Below are 23,264 nucleotides of genomic sequence, written 5' to 3'. Positions count from 1 at the left end.
TTCCACCCCTGACGAGTTATCGTCCTCTTTAACTGGGGAAGTGATATCGCTCGGGGCTTGCCAACTCTCCCGAATTTCCCTGGAATCTCCAGGAATGCTGGTTGGCCTCCCGGACACTCTGTGTGAGCAACACTCAGGAGAAAAATTAGAGAGAGAGAGAGAGATGTTAACAAATGAAACACAGAAAGTGCTGGAAAAGCCCAGCAGGTCCGGCGAGAGAAACAGAGTTGACGTTTCGAGCTGCTCTGACTCTTCTTCAGAACCAAAGAGAGGGAGGCATGTGATGGAAGCTGCCAGACCTGCTGGGATTTTCCAGCACTTCCTGTTTTCATACCAGATTTCCATATCTGTTATTATTGTGCACGTAATTTACTAAGGTGATAACAAGATTGAGAACTTGCATTCCTCTTCTTTCAAAACACTGTGTTTATTGGTGATTAAACATTCTGGAGATGAGGAATATAAAAGGTTGTGGGTGGGAGATCAAGATCTCCAGGAACCATCCAATCAGAGTTGGCGACCTTGCTCATTGAGAGCATCAATATTTGGCTCGTGTCTATGACGGTCAGGCTCTTGATGGTCACAAGATCACAGAATTATTACGGCGCTGAAGGAGGCCCATCCTGTCTGCACCGCTCTCCAAATGAGCATGGTGACTCAGTACCATTCCCCTGCCTTTTCCCCGTACCACTGCATATTGTTTCTATTCTAAGGAATCATTTAATGCCCTCTCGAACGCCTCAGTTGAATCTGCCTCCACCACACTTCGGGCAGCGCATTCCAGACCTGAGCCACTCGCTGGGTGAAAAGGCTTTTTCCTCACATCGCATTTGCTTCGTTTGCAAATCACTGTCAATCTGGGCCCTCTCATTCTTGATCCTTTCACGAGCAGGAACAGTTTCTCCATGTCTACTCTGACCAGCCCACTCATGATTTTGAAAATCTCTATCAAATCTCCTCTTAGCCTTCTTCTCTCCAAGATGAACACTCCCAAGCTCTCCAATCTATCCTCATAACTGAAGTCTCTCACCCCCAGAACCAGTCTTGTGAACCTCTTCTGCACTCTCTCCAGTGGGTTCACATCCTTCCTATAGTGTGACACCCAGAGCTGTTCACAATATTCCAGCTGAGGTCGAACTATGTGTTCAGCATAAACTCCTTGCTGCTGTACTCTCTGCCCCTATTAATAAAGTCCAGAATTCTATCTGCTTTATTAACTGCTCTCTCCGCCTGTCCTGTCACCTTCAATGATCTGCACAGAGATACACCCTCTTCTCCATCTCCCCTTTAAGAATTTTATCCCTTATTTTATATTGTCTCTCCATGTTCTTCTTGCCAAAATTCATCACCTCACACTTCTTGCACACTAAGGGATTGCACTGTACATTACGATTGTACATCCATACCTGAATCTGAGTGGCATAGCCTAAACCTTGTGCCTGATGTTAACCGGCCATCATTAATACTTGCTTGCTGGCGCCAGTAAACAGGACAGTGTTCAAATTAGTCTTTCCTGTCGTGGTGCCTCCTCCGCCAGTTAACGCGTCCGATAACCCTCGTTTGGATCGCGTCTCTGGGACACCGCGGCAGAGCAATAAATTCCGCCAATCCCTAGTCGGTTCGAACCAAACGTGACAGAAATATTTGCAGCTGTTCAACTTTGGCGGCAATCGTGATATCGGCAAAAAATAAAGGCCACAAGAAAAGAAGCCGGTGAAAAATCGCAGTGATAACGAACACCCCGTGCAGTCCTCTATACACCTAACTCTGATTGTAGTGCTGCATCCACACAGGGGATGTGCACCCATTGGTTTGGAATGCCTTGCCCTGCGCACCCTGTTTTATTTTTATTTTTTTAAAAATTTAAGCGCATTTTATTCCAACTTGTATCAAAGTAGGTTACAGTAAATAAACACCCCGGGAAACATTCTTCCCAACAATCAACTATACAGTTTGGACAGATTTTTCTCCTTTTTCAGCCCCCCCCCCCCCCCCCCCCCCCCCCCGCCGCCGCCCCCCCCCCCCCCCCCCCACAACCCCTGCGACGAACAGCTCCTCAAACATGGTCACAAACATCCCCCACCTTTTCTCAAACTCCCCTGCTGAGCCCCTTAGCTCATACTTTATCTTCTCTAACCGCAGGAAGTCGTACAGGTCACCCAACCAAGCCGCTCCCCCCGGTGGCGATGCCGATCGCCACTCCAGCAAAATTCACCGCCGTGCAATCAGAGAGGCGAAGGCCAAGACATCGGCCTTCCTCCTCTCCCTGAGCTCCGGCTTCTCTGAAACCCCAAATATCGCCACCAAAGGGTCCAACTCCACTCCCTCCTCCACTATCCTGGCTAAGACCGCGAACACTCCCGCCCAGAATCTTCCCAATTTTTCACAACCCCAAAACATGTGCGCATGATTCGCTGGCCCCCGCCCACACCTCTCACACTCATCTGCTACCCTCTGAAAGAACCCACTCATTCTCACCCGAGTCATATGCACCCTGTGCACCACCTTAAACTGTATCAGGCTCATCCTTGCACAAGAGGAGGTCCCGTTTACCCTTCGCAGTGCCTCACTCCATACTCCTCAATTGATCTCCATTCCCAACTCCGCTTCCCATTTCTCCTTGATCTTCACCACCCGCTCGCCTCCCTGCTCCCCCAGCCACTTATATATATCCCTAATTCTTCCCTCCCCTTCCACATCCGGAAGCAGCAGTTGCTCCAACAGGGTGTATCCCGGCAGTCTAGGGAACCCCTTCCAGACCTTTCTTGCAAAGTCCCTAACCTGTAGATACATGAACTCACTACCCCTCGGCAGCTCTACCCTCTCCCTTAGCTCCTCCAGACTGGCGAACCCTTCCTCCAAATACACATCCCTCACCTTGACCAGCCCAACCTCCCGCCACCTCCTGTATACACTATCCACACACACACCACCCCCCCCCCCCCCCCCCCCCGGCTCAAACCCATGATTCTCGCACAGCGGCGTTAACACCGACATCCATTCCACCCTAAAATCTTCAGCTGATTCCATATCTTCACCATGGACTGCACCACTGGGCTCCCTGAATACCTACTCGGAACCATTGGCAATGCTGCCATCACCATCGCCCTCAAACTAGACCCCTTACAAGATTCCTCCTCCATCCTAACCCCCTCTACCCCTTCTCCTTCCCACCACCGCCGCACCTTGTCCACATTCGCCGCCCAATAATAATGAAGCAAGTTTGGCAACGCCAACCCCCCCTGCTGCCTCTGTAGCAGGGTCCTCCCCACCCTCAGCACATTCCCCACCCATACAAAGTCCGAGATGATTGTGTCCACTTTCCGAAAAAAGGCCTTTGGTATAAAGATCGGGAGAGCCTGAAAGATAAACAAGAACCTCGGCAGAATATTCATTTTCACCACTTGGACCCTCCCCGCCAACGTTAAGTGCAGTGTATCCCACCTCTTAAGATCCTCCCAGGCCTCCTCCCCCAGCTTCGTTAAGTTCCACTTATGGAGCCCTGTCCATTCCCTCGCTTCCTGAATCCCCAAGTACCTAAACCTATCCCTCGCGACCGTAAATGGCATCCCCCCTAAATTAGCCCACTGTGCCAGCTCATTCAGCGGGAATACCTCGCTTTTCCCTACATTCAGCTTGTATCCCGAGAACCCTCTAAACCTCCCCAACAGGCGGAGGGTTCCTTCCCATACTCTCCAACGGATCCTAAACATACATCAAGAGGTCATCGGCATAGAGCGACACCCGATGCTCCCTCTGTCCCCTCATTATCCCCCGCCACTCTGCCGACCCCCCTAAGAGCCATCGCCAATGGCTCTATGGCCAGCGCAAACAGCAGCGGCGACAGCGGGCACCCCTGCCTCGTAACCCTGTGTAAGTCAAAGCTTTGTGAGCGCATAGAACATAGAACGTTTCAGCGCAGTACAGGCCCTTCGACCCTCGATGTTGCACCGACCTGTGAAAGCAATCTAAAGCCCATCTACACTATTCCTTTATCATCTATCTGTCTATCCAATGACCATTTAAATGCCCTTAGTGTTGGTGAGTCCACTAACGTTGCAGGCAGGGCATTCCACGCCCTTACAAGTTTGAACAAGACCTCCTCACCACACAGGACTTTCAACCGACATTATACACCAGATACATAGAACATAGAACATAGAAAAATACAGCACAGAACAGGCCCTTCGGCCCACGATGTTGTGCCGAACCTTTGTCCTAGATTAATCATAGATTATCATAGAATTTACAGTGCTCATATCATTCGTCCTCACCCTCGCTCTTGGTGCCACATACAGCAACCGCACCCAAGCCACAAATCTCGGCCCAAACCCAAACTGGCCAAAACTTCGAACAAGTACCGCCACTCCACCCGATCAAATGCTTTCTCCGCATCCATGGGCACCACCACCTCCGGTACCAGAGCTCTCAACGGATTCATCACCACATTCAACAGCCGTCTTATATAACTCGCGAGCTGCCCGCCCTTCACGAAGCCTGTTTGATCTTCTGCAACCACCCCCGGGACACAATCCTCCATCCTCCCCGCCAACAACTTAGCCAATACTTTCACATCCATGTTCAATAGTGATATGGGTCAATACGACCCACATTCCACCGGATCCTTCCCTTTTTGGGGATTAGCGTGATTACTGCCTGCGTCATCGTCTCCGGCAACTCCCCCTTCTCCAGCACTTCATTAAACGCCCCCAACAGATGTGGTGCCAGGTCCGCCGCAAATTCCTCATAAAATTCTGCCGGGTACCCGTCCAGCCCAGGGGCCTTCCCCGACTTCATACCCCTGATACTATCCAGCACCTCCCTCAGCCCCAGGGGCTCCTCCAACGCCAGCCTCTTTGCTCCCTCCATCTGGGGAAATTCCAGCTCGTCCAGAAACCGCCCCATGTCCCCCTCCTCTCCTCCTGGTGCACACCCTGTTTTATTGGCTCCAGTTGGGAGTGTTGGGTCGCTAATGTTCCACAGTGTTGGCCGTTTAACATCAAAGTTTTAAATTTATCCTTAAAAGGTCACTGCAATCCCCTGAAACGTGGAGAAGTGAAGCGAAGTGCACACAATGAGAATTGGTACCTTGGTGATTTATTTTTCTACTTTGGCCAAAGAACGAAATGTAAGATTTCCTATGTACAAAATAAATAAAAGTCAGGAAATATCAGAAGAGTTCGGAGAATGAGACCTTCCCAGCATAGCAAGAGGAGGTCTCACCCACCGCACCCACCCAGCACATTGGTCCACTCCGGGACTGGGTGAGCTGCTATAATTACTGGAATGGTATAAGATGCAGTACCGGTGCCTACAGGGGCTCATTTTCCAAACACTCCAGGAATTTGCCATTCGCTGGGAGCAGCTCTCAGGAAATCCACAGGGAGGATATTGAGAGCGGGTCTGTCCTTTGGATTGGGTGAGGTTTTCTCTCAGGATGCGGGCCGAATGGTGGTGATTTCTGTTCACTGAATTGGGGTTGGGCTGTACAGGTGAATTAAGCCACTCAGAGGTCAGTTCACCCAGCCCCCCGTCCGCTTCTACCCAGTTTACTGCCCCCTGTAGGTGCCTGTACCACATTGGAGAAATGTGAAGATTGCTGAAGCTGCTTTGGTTCATGTCTGGCTCGGTGAAGCTCAGACCAGGGACGAAAGGTCAATTCTCCCCCAAGTCTTTGCTTTCGCTGCATCTCTGGAAAGGCCACTTTGTGGCCCCACCGTACAGGTCGATGCTGCTGCCATCCCAGGAGATGACATTGCCCAAAATGCTGGAGGAGCAGTTGGCGATGTTCTGGATCTCGGTTGCACTCAGAATCCGGTCCCAGATGTTGAATTCTGCCATCTCCCCGACAAAGGCTTGTGTAGCGTCGTACCTGCCCCCAGCCACATCCTGCACAGTAGAAAAAAATGGATTGGTGTCAACATCTCGGCCAGTTTGATGTAAAACGTACAGATACAGCCTGGGAGACCCAGAGCCCCCTGAATACAGAGCACAGGCTGCAAATGGCTTTAGCCCATCACATAGGCAGATCCCAAGATCCAGCTCGGTCACATCAGGGGTTGGTCATGGCCAAGGAAGGGATTTTGTCCGTCACATAACGTTAGGAATGAGCACAGGCCATTCGCCCCCTCCAGCCGACTCTATCAATCAACAGTTCAAAATATTTTATTTTTGTTAGGTGCAGGGCAACACGGTGGTGCAGTGGTTAGCACTGCAGACTCACGGCGCCAAGGTCCCAGGTTCGATCCCGGCTCTGGGTCACTGTCCGTGGGGGGTTTGCACATTCTCTCCGTGTTTGCGTGGGTTTCGCCCCCACAACCCAAAGATGTGCCGGGTAGGGGGATTGGCCACACTAAATTGCCACTGAATTGGAAAAATGAATTGGGTACTCTAAATTTATTTTTAAAAATTGTTGGGTGCATAGTGACAGAGCAAGGGAAGGGATGGAAACGGGCAGGATTGATGAGAGAGAAAGAGAGAGAGGGAGGAGGGAGTGGGGGAGAGAGAGAGAAGGAAGGGAGAGAGAGATGGAGGGGAGAGGCAGATAGAGGGGAGAGAGAGGAGGGAAGAGAGAGAAGGATCAAGAGAGAAGGGAGGAGAGAGAGAGAGAAAAGGAAAAGAGAAAGAAGGGGGAGAGGGGGAGACTAAGAGAAGGGGGGATGGAGACAAGGGGGTAGAGAAAGAAGGGGGTATGGAGAGAATGGGGAGATGACAGAAGGGCAGGATGGCGAGAAGGGGAGATGGGAGAGGAAGGGGACAGGGAGAGGAGGGGCAAAGGAGAGAGGGGTTGGGGGAGAGATGGAGAGAGAGAAGGGGACAAGGAGAGAGAGGGGTGAGGGAGAGATAGAGGAAAGAAAAGAGAGCAAGGGAGTTTTTATTAATTTGATTGTTGTGAGGTAAACTCTTTAATACAGAAGACTGAGTTGAAGTTCTCTCTGTAAAACGAAGGTTGATTCTGCAGTTGGTTGATTAAGATGTTTTTCCAATAGTAAATCTTGACTGGGAGGTATTGGTGATCAGAGTGTGGTGTCAGTTAATGCTGAACAAATTGGCTGGGACTGACTGACGAACCAATGTCTTGGCGCAAAATATTCACAGCTGGAGTTTCGGAGTCTCTGTCCTGTTGTAATCGGCACAGATTTACCCATTTCCAGTTGAATAGAGGCAGCTAAACTGAGTTACTGTCCTGGTCAGAAGGTCAACAACAGGCGATAAGAAGGAAAACTGTGGGCCACATGTCACTTGTCCAAAAGAGTTCAGCTCTGCCATCGAAAGACAATAGACTGGTCTATTGGTAGACTGGGAGCAAAGACTTTATGATGAAACAGTTGAGGAACAGTGGAGAACCTTCCAAGTGATTTTTCACAGTGCTCAGCAAAGGTTTATACCAACAAAAAGGAAGGGCGGTAAAAAGAGGGAAAATCGACCGTGGATATCTAAGGAAATAAGGGAGAGTATCAAATTGAAGGAAAAAGCTTACAAAGTGGCAAAGATCAGTGGGAGATGAGAGGACTGGGAAATCTTTAGCGGGCAACAGAAAGCTACTAAAAAAGCTATAAAGAAGAGTAAGATAGATTATGAGAGTAAACTTGCTCAGAATATAAAAACAGATAGTAAAAGTTTCTACAAATATATAAAACAAAAAGGAGTGGCTAAGGTAAATATTGGTCCTTTAGAGGATGAAAACGGAGATTTAATAATGGGAGATGAGGAAATGGCTGAGGAACTGAACAGGTTTTTTGGGTCGGTCTTCACAGTGGAAGATACAAATAACATGCCAGTGACTGATGGAAATGAGGCTATGACAGGTGAGGACCTTGAGATGATTGTTATCACCAAGGAGCTAATGGGGCTAAAGGTAGACAAGTCTCCTGGACCCGATGGAATGCATCCCAGAGTGTTAAAAGAGATGGCTAGGGAAATTGCAAATGCACTAGTGATAATTTACCAAAATTCACTAGACTCTGGGGTGGTCCCGGCGGATTGGAAATTAGCAAACGTGACACCACTGTTTAAAAAAGGAGGTAGGCAGAAAGCGGGTAATTATAGGCCAGTGAGCTTAACTTCGGTAGTAGGGAAGATGCTGGAATCTATCATCAAGGAAGAAATAGCGAGGCATCTGGATTAAAATTGTCCCATTGGGCAGACGCAGCATGGGTTCATAAAGGGCAGGTCGTGCCTAACTAATTTAGTGGAATTTTTTGAGGACATTACCAGTGCGGTAGATAATGGGGAGCCAATGGATGTGGTATATCTGGATTTCCAGAAAGCCTTTTACAAGGTGCCACACAAAAGGTTGCTGCATAAGATAAAGATGCATGGCATTAAGGGGAAAGTAGTAGCATGGATAGAGGATTGGTTAATTAATAGAAAGCAAAGAGTGGGGATTAATGGGTATTTCTCTGGTTGGCAATCAGTAGCTAGTGGTGTCCCTCAGGGATCAGTGTTGGGCCCACAATTGTTCACAATTTACATAGATGATTTGGAGTTGGGGCCAAGGGCAATGTGTCCAAGTTTGCAGACGACACTAAGATAAGTGGTAAAGCAAAAAGTGCAGAGGATACTGGAAGTCTGCAGAGGGATTTGGATAGGCTAAGTGTCTACCACTGGTGGGTGAAAGCAGGCTAGGGTCTGGCGGATGGAATACAATGTTGACAAATGTGAGGTTATCCATTTTGGTAGGAATAACAGCAAAAGGGATTATTATTTAAATGATAAAATATTGAAACATGCTGCTGTGCAGAGAGACCTGGGTGTGCTAGTGCATGAGTCGCAAAAAGTTGGTTTACAGGTGCAATAGGTGATTAAGAAGGCAAATGGAGTTTTGTCCTTCATTGCTAGAGGGATGGAGTTTAAGACTGGGGAGGTTATGCTGCAATTGTATAAGGTGTTAGTGAGGCCACACCTGGAGTATTGTGTTCAGTTTTGGTCTCCTTACTTGAGAAAGGACGTACTGGCACTGGAGGGTGTGCAGAGGAGATTCACTAGGTTAATCCCAGAGCTGAAGGGGTTGGATTACGAGGAGAGGTTGAGTAGACTGGGACTGTACTCGTTGGAATTTAGAAGGATGAGGGGGGATCTTATAGAAACATATAAAATTATGAAGGGAATAGATAGGATAGATGCGGGCAGGTTGTTTCCACTGGCGGGTGAAAGCAGAACTAGGGGGCATAGCCTCAAAATAAGGGGAAGTAAATTTAGGACTGAGTTTAGGAGGAACTTCTTCACCCAAAAGGTTGTGAATCTATGGAATTCCTTGCCCAATGAAGCAGTAGAGACTCCTTCATTAAATGTTTTTGAGATAAAGATAGATAGTTTTTTGAAGAATAAAGGGATTAAGGGTTATGGTGTTCGGGCCGGAAAATGGAGCTGAGTCCACAAAAGATCAGCCATGATCTCATTAAATGGCGGAGCAGGCTCGAGGGGCCAGATGGCCGACTCCTGCTCCTAGTTCTTATGTTCTTATGTTCTTAATTCACGTCTCGGTGCTGGGTTAACAATGGGTTTCCTGGTACCTACCTGCTCCTGGCCAAAGACGAGAGTGCCTCCTGGTTTGATTGGGTGCCATGGAGCCAGGTTATCTCCTGATCCCCTTTGCTTGCCATCCTGGTACACCTCCCAGACCCCATCCCTGGTTGTCCAGGTAATGCACACATGGTGCCATTCGCCACCTTTAACCTCCAACGGGAGACGGGTTACCTACAAACACAACAATTATTGTATCTCCCTTGCTTGTGTACAGAAATCTGCCCAATAAGCAGCCACCGTCCCTAATAAACTGCAATCCCTCCATGGATCAGCCAATATTCCTGAAATATATTGAACTCCCCAATAAACAGCAATATTCTCAGTAAATAATTTCCCCAGAAACGACCATCATCCTTTCTTTTTTTTTCCCTCTCCCTCCCTCCCCGCTACTCTCCCTCCCTCCCCGCTACTCTCCCTCCCTCCCCGCTACTCCCCCCCTCTTCTCTCACTCCCTCCCCCCCTCTTCTCTCTCTCTCCCCCTCCCCTCTTCTCTCTCTCCCCCTCCCCTCTTCTCTCTCTCCCCCTCCCCTCTTCTCTCTCTCCCCCTCCCCTCTTCTCTCTCTCCCCCTCCCCTCTTCTCTCTCTCCCCCTCCCCTCTTCTCTCTCTCCCAGGGTTGGAATTATTCTGAAGCTACAAATTTGAGTCAATTGGAAGGATGATGCTCAGCGTGCGTGACTGGCTGAGTTTCCAGGACCAGCCCTTGCTGCTGCAGAATAAACCCAGCCCCCTTCCTCTCTCTCCCACACGGCATGAGGTGTTACTGGGCACTGCTCAAAGGCCACTCACTGCCCTCCCCAGGCCAGCCCTGCACACTGTCGACCATCATCCTTAATAAACATCAATTTCCCCAATATACACCAATCTAAACATGTGATACTCAAGGTGGATGAAATTAAATGTATCAATGGCCTTCCTCACTGATAATTACCAATGAAAAAGTTAATTTCAGGACCAGGAATCGATCAATGGCTGTTTCTTCTCCCCTAATCAATGTGCTCAGACCAATTATAACATCCTGCGCAATGGCCCAGCCGAGACTGTCTGTCAGCCAGAGATGTTAATTTATGAGCTTCATTACCAAAGAATTCAATACTTACTTTGTCATTGATCAGCAGTTCGATTGGGTTCTTCCCCCACTCAAGTAGAACCATCTCATTTGCTTGCCCAGGGACTGCATACGAGAATGGTGTTCCAATCCCCACTGTCCCTTTAGACTTCACCCACAGGCAGATGGTCAGTGTGTACAGCTCAGGTAGACTCCTCTTCATTCTCGCATACATGTAGTTCGTCCTTACTGGGAATGAGATTTTGTAACCTTCTTGCAATTTATACACTGCCGTCTCTGTCGGGGAGAAATAAAAATGCTTGGTTTTAGCCTTTCCGATCGCTCACCTCGGAGTGAGAAGGTGATGGATCTATGCCCCCAAAGTCCAGGCTGACACCACCCACACAGAGCTGAGGGAGTGCTGCGCTGTCAGAGGTGCCGGCTTTCAAGTGGTTAGCACTGCTGCCTCACAGCACCAGGGACCTGGGTTCAATTCAGCCTTGCGGAGTCTGCACATTGTCCCTGTGTCCATGTGGGTTACCTCCGGATGCTCCGGTTTCCTTCCACAGTCAAAAGGTGTGCGGGTTCGGCGGATGAGTGGCCCGAGGTGGGGTGCTCTTTCAGAGGGTTGGTGCAGACTCGATGGGCCCAATGGCCTCCTCCTGCAGTTTAGGGATTCTATGATTCTATGTTAAACCAAGGCTCCTTCAGCATTCTCGGGTAGGAGCAGAATTTTCCAGCGCAACATTTCAAAGAGCAGCAGAATTTCCCATACTGACCCCTGGCCAATATATTTTTTTAAATTTAAAGTACCCAGTGTCATAATATACACCAGTATATCATGGTGCAGACACACACTGATGGACATGCAGTGGGACCAATCAGCATACACAACACTGCAGCCAATCACCAGTGAGAGCACACGCACTATAAAGACAGGGACAGGAGAGTTCCCGCTCATTCTAGTAGCAGCCAGCTCAGAGCACAGAGCTCACAGCCTGCAACACAGACATTCACCCTGTGCTGAGTGCATCACCTGGTTAGGACTAGGCGAAGGTCTATAGTTAAAGCTGGTATCGTATTTACCCACAGTTCAAGTCTGTTAATATAGTTAACCTTATAATAAAATAGAGTTGCACCACTTCCAGTGTTGGTGACCAGTTTGTGATCCAGAACACCCATCACCCAGTTCATTTATTTTCCAATTAAGGGGCAATTTAGCGCGGCCAATCCACCTACCCTGCACATTTTTGGGTTGTGGGGGTGAGACCCACGCAGACACGGGGAGAATGTACAAACTCCACACGGACAGTGAGCCGGAGCCGGGATCAAATCCAGGTCCTCGGCGCTGTGAGGCAGCAGTGCAAACCACTGCGCCATCCTAGCCAATATTTAAATTCCAACCAGTATCACTAAAATGAACGATCTGATTGTTGTCAGATTACTGTTTGGGGAGATTGTTGCTCACGTATTTCAACCTTGCAATGGGACTGTGAAAATAAGTTTCCCCACTTACAAACCTCCAACTTTCAGGTGTTGAGAGAGGAGCTGCGAGCTTTAACATTGCTTATTAATGCTAAAGAGTAGAATTTTTCCCACTGAGTTCCAAATAAAGCAGCAGATTACAGCCTCACTCCCCCTGTGCCCCATCTCTGTCACCTCGCCCTACAACCCAATAATTGGGGCGACACGGCAGCACAGCGGTTAGCACTGCCTCACAGCACCAGGGGCCCAGGTTCGATTCCGGCTTGGGTCACTGTCTGTGTGGAGTCTGCACTTTCTCCCCGTGTGTGCGTGGGTTTCCTCCGGGTGCTCCGGTTTCTTCCCACTGTCCAAAGGTGTGCAGGTGGATTGACCGTGCTAAATTGCTCCTTAGGGTCCAACGGGTTAGGTGGGGTTACGGGGAAAGGGTGAGGGCTTGGGACGAGGTAGGGTTCTCTTTCAGAGGGCTGGTGCAGACTCGATGGGCCAAATGGCCTCCTCCTGCACTGTAGGGATTCTATGAAACCCTCCGAGATCTTTGTAACTTCCTCCAATTCGAAACACTCCACCATTGGTGGCCAGTCGAGAGAGACCCGAAGCTCTCTCCTGAAACCATTGGGTTGAAGGAAGCGGAGGATCCACGACTGGCCAGAGTTGGGGGAATGCGGGATTTTCAGAGGGTTGTGGGACTGGAGCAGGTTTTAGGGGGAATTTTAATGTTATTTTCTAAAAGCAGGGCAGGCTAGGAAGGATCATGACCCAGGCCAAAGAAAGATTTGTTGGAGGGATACTTGTACTTTTCTCACTCCTAATCCCTGCATTGTTTTAAGCTTTAAGTCCATCTTTTAAAACCTTCAATTCTACACTGTTCCTGGTAGTTTTGTTCATCTCTCCAAGCTCCCCTGCAGCTCAATGACAGCTTTTCCTTGAGCCAGTCAGCTCTGAATAAAGGCAGGCACACAGTGAGCTGGGGTGTAATAAACTGCGTCTTCAACTCCAGCTGGTTTGTAGTCACTGCTGAAGGAGATGGATCTAATCTGCTTCCGTTCAATCCAGAGGGACAAGCCCACCGTGTCTCAATGTGGGCCAGCAGGAACCAGCCCGATTATCTCCCGCATGACACCCTGACCTTTAACCTTTCACCTGTGCTGAGCCTTACCTTTCTCCAGCTTCTCGATGCGCTGGTGAAGGGCCTCCAGCTGTTCTTCCAGGCGATGCCTCTGTCGGTCACCCTTGTTGTGCAGTGAGGATCGCTCCTTCTCCAGTTCAGAGAGTTTGGAGAGTAGCAGAGCTTCCAGTTCCTGGATCTTCAGGTAGATGTGATCCCGGGGTTGGCCAGAGAGAGCAAACGTCGAGGAAGCGTTGCCCCAAGTCAGCAGCTCCCCCTGCTCCCCGGGAGAGAGGGAATAAGGGAGCAATCAGCAGCATTGTAATCACACGCAGGAGGAAGCAATGGTTATTGGTCAGGTGGACATCCCAGGTAACTGCCTGCACACGGGAGCATCAGCAGCCTCCCTGCGGCTCAGTCCACATCACGTTATGGGATCATCTCCTAAACTACTGTAAGCTGACCCTGTGGCTGCCAATTGCAGTCAGGTACGTGTCGGAAGGGGTTATCTGTCGGAGGGTGGGGTATCTGTCGGAGGGTGGGGTATCTGTCGGAGAGCGGGGTATCTGACAGAGAGCGGGATATCTTTCAGAGAGCGGGATATCTGTCGGAGGGGGGTATCTGTCGGAGGGGGGTATCTGTCGGAGGGTGGGGTATCTGTCGGAGGGTGTATCTGTCAGAGGAGGTATCTGTTAGAGGGGGGTATCTGTCGGAGGGTGGGGTATCTGTCGGACAGTGGGGTATCTGTCGGAGGAGGGTATCTGTTGGAGAGGGGTATCTGTCGGAGGGGGGTATCTGTCAGAGAGCAGGATATCTGTCGGAGGCAGTATCTGTCAGAGGTGGTATTCAGTCGGAGGGTGGGGTATCTCTCAGAGAGCGGGTTTTCTGTCAGAAGGGGGTATCTGTCAGAGGGTGGGGTTCTGTGGGAATGTGGGGTATCTGTCGGAGGGGGGTATCTGTCAGAGAGCAGGATATCTGTCGGAGGCAGTATCTGTCAGAGGGGGTATTCAGTCGGAGGGTGGGGTATCTCTCAGAGAGCGGGATATCTGTCGGACGAGGTATCTGTCGGAGGGTGGGGTATCAGCCAGAGAGTGGGGTATCTGTCGGAGAGTGGGGTATCTGTCGGAGAGCGGGGTATCTGTCGGAGAGCGGGGTATCTGTCGGAGGGGGGTATCTGTGGGAGAGCAGGATATCTCTCAGAGAGCGGGATATCTGTCGGACGAGGTATGTGTCGGAGAGTGGGGTATCAGCCGGAGAGTGGGGTATCTGTCGGAGAGTGGGGTATCTGTCGGAGGGTGGGATTTCTGTGGGAGGGTGGGTTTTCTGTCGGAGAGTGGGGTATCTCTCAGAGGGTGGGGTATCAGTTGGAGGGTGGGTTTTCTGTCGGAGGGGGGTATCTGTCGGAGGGTGGGATATCTGTCGGAGAGTGGGGTATCTGTCGGAGGGTGGGGTATCTTTCGGAGAGTGGGATATCTGTCGGAGAGTGGGGTATCTTTCGGAGAGTGGGATATCTGTTGGGGGGGGTTATCTGTCGGAGAGTGGATTTTCTGTCGGAGGGTGGGGTATCTCTCAGAGGGTGGGGTCTCTGTCAGAGGGTGGGTTTTCTGTCGGTGGGGGGTACTTCTCAGAGGGTGGGGTATCTGTCGGAGGGTGGGTTTTCTGTCAGAAGGGGGTATCTGTCAGAGAGGGGTTTCTGTCAGAGAGCGGGGTATCTGCCGGAGGGGGGTATCTGTCGGAGAGTGGGGTATCTGTCGGAGAGTGGGGTATCTGTCGGAGGGTAAGGTATCTGTCGGAGGGTAAGGTATCTGTCGGAGAGTGGGGTATCTGTCGGAGAGTGGGGTATCTGTCGGAGGGGGGTATCTGTCAGAGAGCGGGGTATCTGCCGGAGGGGGGTATCTGTCTGAGAGTGGGGTATCTGTCGGAGAGTGGGGTATCTGTCGGAGGGTAAGGTATCTGTTGGAGGGGGGTATCTGTCGGAGAGTGGGGTATCTGTCGGAGGGGGTATCTGTCAGAGAGTGGTGTATCTGTTGGAGGGGGGCATTTGGCGGAGTGGGGGTATCTGTCGGAGGGTGGGGTATCTTTCGGAGAGTGGGGTATCTGTCGGAGAGCGGGATATCTGTCGGAGAGCGGGATATCTCTCAGAGAGCGGGATTCTGTCGGTTGAGGTATCTGTCGGAGAGTGGGGTATCTGTTGGAGGGGGTTATATGTCGGAGGGTGGGTTTTCTGTCGGAGGGTGGGGTATCTCTCAGAGGGTGGGGTCTCTGTCGGAGGGTGGGTTTTCTGTCGGAGAGTGGGGTAATGTCTTCCGGTCCTAGACTCACCCACAAGAGGAAACAATCCCTCACCTGAAAGACACCTCTGACAGTGCGGCACTCCCTCAGTACTGACCCTCTGACAGAGCGACACTCCCTCAGTACTGACCCTCTGACAGAGCGACATCCCTCAGTACTGACCCTCTGACAGTGCAGCACTCCCTCAGTACTGACCCTCTGACAGTGCAGCACTCCCTCAGTACTGACCCTCTGACAGTGCGGCACTCCCTCAGTACTGACCCCCTGACAGAGCGACACTCCCTCAGTACTGACCCCCTGGCAGTGCGGCACTCCCTCAGTACTGACCCTCTGACAGAGCGACACTCCCTCAGTACTGACCCCCTGACAGTGCAGCACTCCCTCAGTACTGACCCTCTGACAGTGCGGCACTCCCTCAGTACTGACCCTCTGACAGTGCGGCTCTCCCTCAGTACTGACCCTCTGACAGTGCGGCACTCCCTCAGTACTGACCCCCTGGCAGTGCGGCACTCCCTCAGTACTGACCCTCTGACAGAGCGACACTCCCTCAGTACTGACCCCCTGACAGTGCAGCACTCCCTCAGTACTGACCCTCTGACAGTGCGGCACTCCCTCAGTACTGACCCTCTGACAGTGCGGCTCTCCCTCAGTACTGACCTTCTGACAGTGCGGCACTCCCTCAGTACTGACCCTCTGACAGTGCGGCACTCCCTCAGTACTGACCCCCTGACAGAGCGACACTCCCTCAGTACTGACCCCCTGGCAGTGCGGCACTCCCTCAGTACTGACCCTCTGACAGAGCGACACTCCCTCAGTACTGACCCCCTGACAGTGCAGCACTCCCTCAGTACTGACCCTCTGACAGGGCAGCACTCCCTCAGTACTGACCTTCTGACAGTGCGGCACTCCCTCAGTACTGACCCTCTGACAGAGCGGCACTCCCTCAGTACTGACCCTCTGACAGCGCGGCACTCCCTCAGTACTGACCCTCTGACAGTGCAGCACTCCCTCAGTACTGACCTTCTGACAGTGCGGCACTCCCTCAGTACTGACCCTCTGACAGTGCAGCACTCCCACCCCTCTGACAGTGCAGCAATCCCTCAGTACTGACCCTCTGACAGTGCGGCACTCCCTCAGTACTGACCCTCTGACAGTGCAGCACTCCCTCAGTACTGACCCTCTGACAGTGCGGCACTCCCTCAGTACTGACCCTCTGACAGTGCGGCACTCCCTCAGTACTGACCCTCTGACAGTGCGGCACTCCCTCAGTACTGACCCTCTGACAGCGCGGCACTCCCTCAGTACTGACCCTCTGACAGTGCAGCACTCCCTCAGTACTGACCTTCTGACAGTGCAGCACTCCCTCAGCACTGACCCTCTGACAGTGCGGCACTCCCTCAGTACTGACCCTCTGACAGTGCGGCACTCCCTCAGTACTGACCCTCTGACAGCGCGGCACTCCCTCAGTACTGACCCTCTGACAGTGCGGCACTCCCTCAGCACTGACCCTCTGACAGTGCGGCACTCCCTCAGTACTGACCCTCTGACAGTGCAGCAATCCCTCAGTTCTGACCCTCTGACTGTGCGACACTCCTTCAATACTGACCCTCTAACAGCGCAGCACTCCCTCAGTACTGACCCTCTGACAGTGCGGCGCTCCCTCAGTACTGACCCTCTGACTGTGCGACACTCCCTCAGTATGACCCTCTGACTGTGCAGCACTCCCTCAGTACTGACCCTCTGACAGTGCGGAACTCCCTCAGTACTGAACCTCTGACAGTGCGGCACACCCTCAGTACTGACCCTCTGGCAGTGCAGCACTCCCTCAGTACTGACCCTCTGACAGTGCAGCACTCCCTCAGTACTGACCCTCTGACAGTACAGCACTCCCTCAGTACTGAACCTCTGACAGTGTGACACTCCCTCAGTACTGACCCTCTGACTGTGCGACACTCCCTCAGTACTGACCCTCTGACTGTGCGACACTCCCTCAGTACTGACCCTCTGACAGTGCAGCACTCCCTCTGTACTGACCCTCTGACAGTGCGGCACTCCCTCAGTACTGACCCTCTGACAGTGCAGCACTCCCTCAGTACTGACCCTCTGACAGTGCAGCACTCCCTCAGTACTGACCCTCTGATAGTGCAGCACTCCCTCAGTACTGACCCTCTGACAGTGCGGAACTCCCTCAGTACTGAACCTCTGACAGTGTGACACTCCCTCAGTACTGACCCTCTGACTGTGAGACACTCCCTCAGTACTGACCCTCTGACTGTGCGACACTCCCTCAGTACTGACCCTCTGACAGTGCAGCACTCCCTCTGTACTGACCCTCTGACAGTGCGGCACTCCCTCAGTACTGACCCTCTGACAGTGCAGCACTCCCTCAGTACTGACCCTCTCTCAGAGGGTGGGGTATCTGTCGGAGGGTGGGGTATCTGTCAGAGAGTGGGGTATCTGTCGGAGGGTGGGGTATCTGTCAGAGAGCGGGATATCTCTCGGAGGGGGTTATCTGTCAGAGTGGGGTATCTGTCGGAGGGTGGGGTGTCTCTCGGAGAGCGTGTTTTCTGTCAGTAGAGGGTATCTGTCAGAGGAGGGTATCTGTTGGAGAGGGGTATCTGTCAGAGAGCGGGGTATCTGCCGGAGGGGGGTATCTGTCAGAGAGCGGGGTATCTGCCGGAGGGGGGTATCTGTCAGAGAGCGGGGTATCTGCCGGAGGGGGGTATCTGTCAGAGAGCGGGGTATCTGCCGGAGGGGGGTATCTGTCAGAGAGTGCGGTATCTGTCGGAGGGGGGTATCTGTCGGAGGGTGGGGTATCTGTCGGAGGGTGTATCTGTCAGAGGAGGTATCTGTTAGAGGGGGGTATCTGTCGGAGGGTGGGGTATCTGTCGGACAGTGGGGTATCTGTCGGAGGAGGGTATCTGTTGGAGAGGGGTATCTGTCGGAGGGGGGTATCTGTCAGAGAGCAGGATATCTGTCGGAGGCAGTATCTGTCAGAGGGGGTATTCAGTCGGAGGGTGGGGTATCTCTCAGAGAGCGGGTTTTCTGTCAGAAGGGGTTATCTGTCAGAGGGTGGGGTTCTGTGGGAATGTGGGGTATCTGTCGGAGAGTGGGGTATCTGTGGGAGAGCAGGATATCTCTCAGAGAGCGGGATATCTGTCGGACGAGGTATCTGTCGGAGGGTGGGGTATCAGCCAGAGAGTGGGGTATCTGTCGGAGAGTGGGGTATCTGTCGGAGAGCGGGGTATCTGTCGGAGAGCGGGGTATCTGTCGGAGGGGGGTATCTGTGGGAGAGCAGGATATCTCTCAGAGAGCGGGATATCTGTCGGACGAGGTATGTGTCGGAGGGTGGGGTATCAGCCGGAGAGTGGGGTATCTGTCGGAGAGTGGGGTATCTGTCGGAGGGTGGGATATCTGTCGGTCGAGGTATCTGTCGGAGAGTGGGGTATCTGTTGGAGGGTGGATTTTCTGTCGGAGGGTGGATTTTCTGTCGGAGGGTGGGGTACCTCTCAGAGGGTGGGGTATCTGTCAGAGGGTGGGTTTTCTGTCGGAGAGTGGGGTATCTCTCGGAGTGTGGGTTTTCTGTCAGAAGGGGGTATCTGTCAGAGAGGGGTTTCTGTCAGAGAGCGGGGTATCTGCCGGAGGGGGGTATCTGTCGGAGAGTGGGGTATCTGTCGGAGAGTGGGGTATCTGTCGGAGAGTGGGGTATCTGTCGGAGGGTAAGGTATCTGTCGGAGGGGGGTATCTGTCGGAGAGTGGGGTATCTGTCGGAGGGGGTATCTGTCAGAGAGTGGTGTATCTGTTGGAGGGGGGGAATCTGTCAGAGAGCGGGGTATCTGCCGGAGGGGGGTATCTGTCGGAGAGTGGGGTATCTGTCGGAGAGTGGGGTATCTGTCGGAGGGGGGTATCTGTCAGAGAGCTGGGTATCTGCCGGAGGGGGGTATCTGTCAGAGAGCGGGGTATCTGCCGGAGGGGGGTATCTGTCGGAGAGTGGGGTATCTGTCGGAGAGTGGGGTATCTGTCGGAGGGGGGTATCTGTTAGAGAGCGGGGTATCTGCCGGAGGGGGGTATCTGTCGGAGAGTGGGGTATCTGTCGGAGAGTGGGGTATCTGTCGGAGGGTAAGGTATCTGTCGGAGGGGGGTATCTGTCGGAGAGTGGGGTATCTGTCGGAGGGGGTATCTGTCAGAGAGTGGTGTATCTGTTGGAGGGGGGCATTTGGCGGAGTGGGGGTATCTGTCGGAGGGTGGGGTATCTTTCGGAGAGTGGGGTATCTGTCGGAGAGCGGGATATCTGTCGGAGAGCGGGATATCTCTCAGAGAGCGGGATTCTGTCGGTTGAGGTATCTGTCGGAGAGTGGGGTATCTGTTGGAGGGGGTTATATGTCGGAGGGTGGGTTTTCTGTCGGAGGGGGGTATCTCTCAGAGGGTGGGGTATCTGTCGGAGGGTGGGTTTTCTGTCGGAGAGTGGGGTAATGTCTTCCGGTCCTAGACTCACCCACAAGAGGAAACAATCCCTCACCTGAAAGACACCTCTGACAGTGCGGCACTCCCTCAGTACTGACCCTCTGACAGAGCGACATCCCTCAGTACTGACCCTCTGACAGTGCAGCACTCCCTCAGTACTGACCCCCTGACAGAGCGACACTCCCTCAGTACTGACCCCCTGGCAGTGCGGCACTCCCTCAGTACTGACCCTCTGACAGAGCGACACTCCCTCAGTACTGACCCCCTGACAGTGCAGCACTCCCTCAGTACTGACCCTCTGACAGGGCAGCACTCCCTCATTACTGACCTTCTGACAGTGCGGCACTCCCTCAGTACTGACCCTCTGACAGCGCGGCACTCCCTCAGTACTGACCCTCTGACAGTGCAGCACTCCCTCAGTACTGACCTTCTGACAGTGCAGCACTCCCTCAGTACTGACCCTCTGACAGTGCAGCACTCCCTCAGTACTGACCCTCTGATAGTGCAGCACTCCCTCAGTACTGACCCTCTGACAGTGCGGAACTCCCTCAGTACTGAACCTCTGACAGTGTGACACTCCCTCAGTACTGACCCTCTGACTGTGAGACACTCCCTCAGTACTGACCCTCTGACTGTGCGACACTCCCTCAGTACTGACCCTCTGACAGTGCAGCACTCCCTCTGTACTGACCCTCTGACAGTGCGGCACTCCCTCAGTACTGACCCTCTGACAGTGCAGCACTCCCTCAGTACTGACCCTCTCTATGAGGGTGGGGTATCTGTCGGAGGGTGGGGTATCTGTCAGAGAGTGGGGTATCTGTCGGAGGGGGTTATCTGTCAGAGTGGGGTATCTGTCGGAGGGTGGGTTGTCTCTCGGAGAGCGTGTTTTCTGTCAGCAGGGGGTATCTGTCCGAGGAGGGTATCTGTTGGAGAGGGGTATCTGTCAGAGAGCGGGGTATCTGCCGGAGGGGGGTATCTGTCAGAGAGCGGGGTATCTGCCGGAGGGGGGTATCTGTCAGAGAGCGGGGTATCTGCTGGAGGGGGGTATCTGTCAGAGAGCGGGGTATCTGCCGGAGGGGGGTATCTGTCAGAGAGCGGGGTATCTGCCGGAGGGGGGTATCTGTCAGAGAGTGCGGTATCTGTCGGAGGGGGGTATCTGTCGGAGAGTGGGGTATCTGTCGGAGGGGGGTATCTGTCGGAGGGGGGTATCTGTCGAGGGGGGTATCTGTCGGAGGGGGGTATCTGTCGGAGAGTGGGTTATCTGTCGGAGGGGGGTATCTGTCGGAGGGTGGGGTATCTGTCGGAGGGGGGTATTTGTCAGAGGGGGTATCTGTCGGAGTGGGGGTATCTGTCGGAGTGGGGTATCTATCGGAGTGGGGGTATCTGTCGGAGGGTGGGGTGTCTGCCTGAGGGGGGGTATCAGCTGAAGGGGTGGAGCTGTCAGAGGGCGGGGTATCTGTCGGAGGGTGGGGTATCTGTCAGAGTGGGGGTATCTGTCAGAGTGGGGGTATCTGTCGGAGGGTGGGGTATCTGTCAGAGTGGGGGTATCTGTCAGAGTGGGGGTATCTGTCGGAGGGTGGGGTATCTGTCAGAGTGGGGGTATCTGCCGGAGGGTGGGGTATCTGTCGGAGTGGGGGTATCTGCCGGAGGGTGGGGTATCTGTCAGAGTGGGGGTATCTGTCGGAGGGTGGGGTATCTGTCAGAGTGGGGGTATCTGTCAGAGTGGGGGTATCTGTCGGAGGGTGGGGTATCTGTCAGAGTGGGGGTATCTGCCGGAGGGTGGGGTATCTGTCGGAGTGGGGGTATCTGCCGGAGGGGAGTATCTGTCGGAGGGTGGGGTATCTGTCGGAGGGTGGGGTATCTGTCAGAGTGGGGGTATCTGTCGGAGGGGTGGAGCTGTCAGAGGGCGGGGTATGTGCCGGGCGGGGGGGGGCGGTGGATATCTGCTTCATTCTATAACAGCAGAGTCTGGTTCGAGTGTGTGAAATGTTAAGCCTGAACCACAGCAACTGGGAACTGTCTCCTCAGTGAACTGGGCCACGCAGAGCGACAGCGGGAATGTTTCCTGCATCAACTCGACCCCTGGGCACAACAGATGGACTCAGTGGAGCTCTCAACACAAAACTCTGTCCACAGCCTGGCACAGGCCCGTCTGTTTGTATTTTCAGGCCAACCTCACTGCAGCATCATCACTGAAACAAACAAGGCCTGGATGTAGAGAGCTGAAATTACCTCAGTGTCCCAGAGTACTGTATCCCCACTGAAGTACTATTCCGGAACAGAAGTCACTATTGTGATGTGGGAATCATGTCGGCTATAGTCTGTACAGATCCCACAAACCACAACGCAATAAAGAGTCCCGTGATCAGGGGATAAATATCAGCCACAGCACCAGCGTGATCTCCCCGCTCTCCTCGGAAAATTCCCATGGGATCTTTTACATCCACCTGAGAGGCATACGTGTCCTCGGTTTAGACCATAAGAAGTAGGAGCTGAACTGTCTGCTCCGCCATTCGGGAGACCGTGACTGATCTGACACGATGGGCAGCAATTTGTGGATGTTCCCGCTGGCGGGGTCTGTCGGCGGAGACCACTCCTCCTCGGGGCCCCCAGCAGCGAAGGGTGCAGACGTTGGGAGACCCCACTGACAGCGGTGGGCCCACAAAATCCTGCCCCCTTCCACAGCCACAAAATACACCACAGGAGATGCAGAGACTCCCCCACAAGAATCCTCAACTTCACTTTGACAGCAGAGCCCTTGATCCCCTGACTAAATAAAAATCTGTCTTGAACATACTTCTGTCCGGCCCCAGCAGCTCCCCATGACAAAGAGATCCACAGATTCACGACCGTCTCAGACAAGTAATTCCTCCTCATTTCTGTCTGAAATGGAATGGGATTATGGGCGGGATTCTGCGGGAATGGGTGGGGCCGGCCACTCAGGCGGGATGGAGCGGCATGAACCACTCGGGCATCGGGCCGGCCCAAAGGGGCGGAATCCTGCGCACCTTCAGGGGCTAGCCGTAGCCGGGGTGGTTTGCGCCGCGCCGGCCGGCACGGTAGGGGCTTGGCGCCAGGCCAACCGGTGCCAAAGGGTATCCGGCAGCCGGCGTGAATTGGCGCATGCGCATGGGGGTTCATCTCCGCGTCGCCCATCACGGAGGACCACAGTGGCTGACGCGGAGGAATAGACTGTCCCCAAGGCACAGGCACGCCCGCGGGTCGGTGGGCTCCGATCGTGGGCCAAGCCACCGTGGGGGCACATCCCGGGGCCAGGTTCCCCGCGCCCCCCCCCCCCCCGAGGACCCCACAGGCCGCCCGTGCGGCACTCCCTCAGTACTGAC

The 23,264-nt window shown here is 53.1% G+C and overlaps 1 protein-coding gene across 2 annotated transcripts in view; it reads right to left on the bottom strand.

Annotated features, from left to right (window-relative positions):
* Window positions 1-2,952: 2,952 nt before the first annotated feature.
* LOC140404074 (neuronal pentraxin-2-like) overlaps window positions 2,953-23,264 on the bottom strand; it is a 51,259-nt gene continuing 30,947 nt past the window's right edge. Inside the window, exons 2-5 of one of the 2 annotated variants that reach the window (XM_072492449.1) lie at window positions 13,216-13,441; window positions 10,627-10,871; window positions 9,520-9,699; window positions 2,953-5,889 (exon numbers count right to left, since the gene is read on the bottom strand). In XM_072492449.1, the coding sequence (XP_072348550.1) occupies window positions 5,656-5,889; window positions 9,520-9,699; window positions 10,627-10,871; window positions 13,216-13,441 (885 nt within the window). In that variant the 3' untranslated portion in view covers window positions 2,953-5,655. The remainder of the gene's footprint in view (window positions 5,890-9,519; window positions 9,700-10,626; window positions 10,872-13,215; window positions 13,442-23,264) is intronic. The other variant, XM_072492450.1, reaches the window with a different exon arrangement.

Source organism: Scyliorhinus torazame, chromosome 29, assembly GCF_047496885.1.
Source record: "Scyliorhinus torazame isolate Kashiwa2021f chromosome 29, sScyTor2.1, whole genome shotgun sequence".
NCBI classification, from domain to species: domain Eukaryota; kingdom Metazoa; phylum Chordata; class Chondrichthyes; order Carcharhiniformes; family Scyliorhinidae; genus Scyliorhinus; species Scyliorhinus torazame.
Note: the sequence above shows the minus strand (reverse complement) of the source record. Positions and strands in the feature narration are given on the sequence as shown.